This window comes from Myiozetetes cayanensis, unplaced genomic scaffold, assembly GCF_022539395.1.
Source record: "Myiozetetes cayanensis isolate MyiCay16 unplaced genomic scaffold, myiCay2020 scf443, whole genome shotgun sequence".
Classification (NCBI taxonomy): domain Eukaryota; kingdom Metazoa; phylum Chordata; class Aves; order Passeriformes; family Tyrannidae; genus Myiozetetes; species Myiozetetes cayanensis.
In genome coordinates, this window is record NW_026087680.1 from 18,167 (window position 1) to 23,386 (window position 5,220).

A 5,220-nucleotide genomic window follows, 5' to 3' on the forward strand; every position below is an offset into this window, starting at 1 on the left:
GTTCAGGTGGGATATTGGGATCTGAGTAAGGGATCCAGACTAGACCCATGCCGAGAAGTCAATCAAGGACTGTTCTCCCATGGGGAGGGACCTCCATAGGGAAACAGGGGTGAACTCTTAAACCATTATCCCTTGTAACCCTGTGGAAGAAGATCCATAATAAGCAAATGTCCCCTTGCAAGCCTATGGAAGGAGACCCTTCAGGACCTGGGTAACCCCCAGCCTTCGGTTTTAGCCAAGGAAAGGGGTAGGCCCAGCCCTGAAAGCTGACATAAAGAAGAAAGAGAAAAAGTTCCAACTGCGACGAAAGTGCTGCAAAGTTACTGGAGAGAGAGAGAGCTGGAATTCTGAAAACAGAAAAAGACTGCTTCTCCTCCTTGGACTAATATAAAGGGAGGTAAGGGGGAGAAGTATCTTCTGTAAATACATAATACCTTTTACTTAAGTAAAATTATTGTAGATATAATTCTTTAGTTTTAGTTTGTTAATAATAAACACTCATACCTTTTTTTTTAATTCAGTCTCTTTTTGTCTGCATAAACCTTCTCTCAACTGATAGTAATTGTATGGGAAGTGTAAAAGTAAATTGAACCAGAACAAAACCACGACAGGTAGTATGGTTTGGTACGTGTAAATACTCTTTTAAGGGATATAATACAGCTACATTAAAATATATTCACTACAAAACTAGTTCTAAAATCTACAAAAGTTAAAAAAAACCCCAATGATCTGAGATATCAGTGTGAATTAACTCTGGTGTGAGTGTTGTTATTGTGAATCTATAATTCAGTCTCTGTTCAGTTCTAGTAAATGCTATTGAATCCCTTGATAACTGTTCAGTTGGTCAGTGGTTAAGTGCTACTAATTCTTTTGCCGCCTTATAGTTAGATCCAAATCCTTTGCACCCTGACCCTTTTCCATCCTATGTCTCTGTGTAAGTCATTCCCCTTCATAAAAAAAATATATTTCTGTGACTTCCACTTAAAAATCTTCCTCCTCAGTTAAACTACAAAACAACTCCAATTTGAAGAATTGAAAACATGAAGACAATTAAAGGAAGAAAAAAAAATTTGTTTGTCTTTATTTTAATGAGCCTGGCAAGGCAGGGGGTGAAGAGCGAGGCTGATCATACAGGGTCAGTCTGAATCTCCTGATGAGAAACTCAGCATCGAGATCACTTGGAGAACACCCCTATCACCTCTCCTCTGAACTGAAAAATATCCATCCTTGAATTAAAAAAAGACTTCTTTTCAAATTGCCTTAAAGACAGTTAAAGGAAGACAAAGAGATCCTGAGGGATTTCTGGATTTTAATGAGCCCCACAGTGTCTTTAGAGAAAAGTCCATCATTCTCAACTATTGAAATAAAATTGAAGAAGGTGCTCAAGAGGTCAGAAGCCAAACTCCCAGTCCCTTGAAGCATTGCTGGGCCCCACTGAGGGCAGGCACTGACAAAGCCTCCCCAGGGACTCCTTAGAGCAGATCCTTGCAGGCCAGGAGTGCAGGCAGACAAAGGAAAGTTGCTGCAAAGTGGTGACCTGAGGGACAGAGGCAGCTGCCAGAGCCAAGGGCACAAAGGCCTGGGTGCCTTTGGGCCTTGCAGCCCTGCCAGAGCCCTTGGCCATCTCTGCTGCAGGCTGTGCTCCCCTGGCCCTGCTGCTCCTCTGGCCTTGCAGGCTGCACACACCCCTCCTGCTTTCCCACCCCCCTCCCAGCAGCATTTCTGGGCCCTCCCTGATGGCTCTGCTGTCCCCCAGCTCTGGCTGCTGCCATGTGCACTTGGCCTTCTTGGCTTTGCTGCTGAGCTCCTGTGCCCCAGGACATCCCTGAGAGAGCCCAGGCCCTTCTGCTGGGGGTCCCTGCAGAGCTGAGCAGATCCAGGTCACCTCCCATTGCTCTGCCAACCCCTTGGGCCTGCTCTGGGCCCTGCAGGTCCTTGCCCTGCTCCCAAGGGCTGTGGGGGTGCTGAATGGTCAGGCCTTGGGCTTTAGAGCTCAGGGTGGGGATTGGGCAGAACTTTGGCAGGTTTGTTGTTCTGCTGGCACTGTCTGGTTCATGATTAGGGGAAGAGCTTTTTGGACTGGGTTAGGATTCAGGCTTGGTGTTTCATACTAACAAAGCTGGTTGGGGATTGGGATGGGAGGACAAATTGGAGTCTGGAGTTCTGGGTTTGGTCTTTGCCTTCGGGGTCCTGTTCAGGTTGGGATTACAGCAGTAGATTCCTTTCTATTAGAAGGGCAGCACTTCTAGACTGGGGCTTGAGGTTAGAAATAGTGTAAATGTCCAGCAGGAACGTATGCCCAGGCAGTGTTTCAGTACCCTCATCATTAATACTTTTATGTCATCAAAATATTTCGTCCTTATTTGCAAGGCCACTCTTTCCTTCCCTAAATATCCAATCCTTTTTCTCCCAGTTTCTCCTAATCTCCTCCCAACTTTTATCTGTGTGGGACTTATGGAATAAAAGGAACCCTGAAACCTTTTGGAACCAGGGAGCCACTGTGTCACTGTGGTGCCTCCTGGAATCAAAGAAACCCTGGGACACAGTGGAACCTCATGAAAGGAAGGGGTCACTGTGACACCACAGGGCCTTTTTGGAGCCAAATGGACCTTGGGACACTGGGGAACCCCATGGAATCAAGGGGTCATTGTGACACCGAGGACACCTCATGGACTCAAGGGACCACTGTGACACTGCAGGGCATTCTGGAGCCAAAGGATCCCGGGGACACTGTGCAGCCTCCTGGAATCAAGGGGCCACTTTGACACTGGAGGGCCTCATGGAAACCAAACCAAATACAGGCTTGTCCAGGTCCTGAGGGTGATTCAGAAGGGAGGCAGCAGTGATTTCTCCCTGCAGACCCACCACTCCAATGGTCTCTCCCTGCCCTGAAGGTTTCTGGCCATCAGGTTGTAGCTGAGGGGCTTGGGCAGGGCCATGAGGAGGGGGTAGAACAAGGGCTGTGTCCAACTCTGCCAGGAGGGCTGTGCTGGGCAAGGAGGAGGAGGCTGCAGCAAACAGTGGCACTGCTGAGGTGAGAGGAGCAGGGGGAGAGACCTTGTGCCTGCCCACGCTGGGCAGGAGCTGCCCCAGGATGGCAGCTCTGAAGCACTCCCAGCTTGTCCCTGGGAACAGCAGGGGAAGACTGGATTTCCAAATCAGGCTGGGAATGCAAAGAGCAGGAGTGTCCTGGTGTCACTGCAGGAGAGTTCCAGCCCTGCAGCAAGGGCACAGAAGAAGTGACCTAGTCCATGCAGTGCTCTCAGAAGATCCCACAGCATCCTGTAGATGCTGTCAGGGAGGCCAGCTCTGCTTCACAAGTTCCCAGTGCCTGTCCCTGCCTGTGCTCAAAGGGCTCCCACCCCCAGGACTGTGCTCAGAGAGCACTCAGGCCTTGCAGCCAGAAAGGGGCTCACAGGGTTAGTGTGGAAGTGGAAAGAGCAGTTCTGCAAAGCCCAAGCTCTGCTGCTCCCTGGCAGTGCTGCTGTGCTGGGATTCCTGTCCCCTTGCCATTTGCAAATCCCCCTGTCCTGCAGTGTACTGTGCTTTAGGAACAGCTAAAAAGAAGAGTCTTGGAAAAAGAAGGCACTGCAGGGTCCTTTATTTTGTTTAAATAATAAGAAAGCACAAAGCATCATTTATACATCTCTGGGTAAAATTCAAGGGGTAGACGCTAAATTAGAAGGCAGATGCATAACATTTAATTGCACAGAAAATTACTGCAAGAAGAACCCAATGACCTCCCTCAAAAAGCTGAGCAGGAAAGCTGGGCCATAAGAGACTCCCATTTTGAATGCTACGTAGCGGAAAACAGGCAGTTTGATGCTTTGGAAAAGCATCCACTTATCAAATTCCTTATGGCATCCTTGAGCTCCTGGTTCCTCAGGCTGTAGATGAGGGGGTTCAGGGCTGGAGGCACCACCGAGTACAGAACTGACAAAGTCAGATCCAGGGATGGGGAGGAAATGAAAGGGGGCTTGAGGTTCGAAAATATTCCAGTGCTGAGGAACAGGGAGACCACGGCCAGGTGAGGGAGGCACGTGGAAAAGGCTTTGTGCCGTCCCTGATCAGAGGGGATCCTCAGTACAACCCTGAAGATCTGTACATAGGAGAAAGCCATGAAAACAAAACAACCAAACCATAAAAAGGCACTAAACACCATGAGTCCAAGTTCCCTGAGGTAGCCTGAGTGTGAACAGGAGAGCTTGAGGATGTGTGGGATTTCACAGAAGAACTGGCCCAGGGCATTGCCCTGGCACAGGGGCAGGGAAAATGTATTGGCTGTGTGCAGCAGAGCATTGAGAAACCCAGAGGCCCAGGCAGCTGCTGCCATGTGGGCACAAGCTCTGCTGCCCAGGAGGGTCCCGTAGTGCAGGGGTTTGCAGATGGCAACATAGCGGTCGTAGCACATGATGGTCAGGAGGGAAAACTCTGCTGACATGTAAAAGGTAAAGAAAAAGACCTGAGCAGCACATCCCATAAAAGAGATGGTTGTGGTGCCCCAGAGGGAGTTATGCATGGCTTTGGGCACAGTGGTGCAGATGCAGCCCAGGTCTGTGAGGGAGAGGTGCAGCAGGAAGAAGTCCCTGGGGGTGTGCAGGTGCTGGTCGCAGGCTGTGGGGCTGAGGATGAGGCCATTGCCCAGGAGGGCAGCCAGGGAGATGCCCAGGAAGAGCCAGAAGTGCAGCAGCTGCAGCTCCCGCCTGTCTGCGAATGCCAGGAGCAGGAACTGGGCCATGGAGCTGCTGTTGGACATTTGCTGCCACTTGCTGTGGGGCACTGTCCAAGGAGGAAATATCAGTGATATGTTAGCAAAGAACTTCTTGAGAAAAATCAAAGCCATTTCCCAATAGGCACTCCCTGCTACACTTCCCCACCTGTTTTGTTGTTTTTTTTTTCTTCAAATTTCCCTATCTCTCCTGAGGAGTGTTCCTGGATGTCAGAACCCCTCAGCACTTCTGATGCACTCAGAGAGAACAGAGCAGATCCTGCCAGGCTGGAGGATTGTCTGGGCCTTAGTGCAGAGTGAGGGGAGCTGCTCTGTCCCTCTCTCTTGTTCCCAACTGCCCTGGGTTGGCTCCTTCCTCAGATGGAGATTGATCACACTCCCAGTTTGGTCTGAAAAGCCCCCAGACACTGCTGAGAGCAGAGGGATCCATCCCACACCCCTCAGTGTCTCAGCCTGTCCCAAGGGCTCAGCACCCCCCTTGTAGCCAAGGA

General features: G+C 50.0%; 1 protein-coding gene across 1 annotated transcript; it reads right to left on the bottom strand.

Moving 5' to 3' along the window:
* Nucleotides 1-3,796: 3,796 nt before the first annotated feature.
* LOC126648131 (olfactory receptor 14J1-like) lies at nt 3,797-4,807 on the bottom strand. The gene has a single exon (XM_050330836.1). It carries the CDS (start codon nt 4,754-4,756, stop codon nt 3,797-3,799), a length of 960 nt encoding a protein of 319 aa, XP_050186793.1. The 5' UTR covers nt 4,757-4,807.
* Between the last annotated feature and the right edge of the window lie 413 nt (nt 4,808-5,220).

What these genes read in the sequence shown, in the direction of transcription:
- LOC126648131 (XM_050330836.1), bottom strand. Translation starts at nt 4,756, where the DNA reads ATGTCCAACAGCAGCTCCATGGCCCAGTTCCTGCTCCTGGCATTCGCA.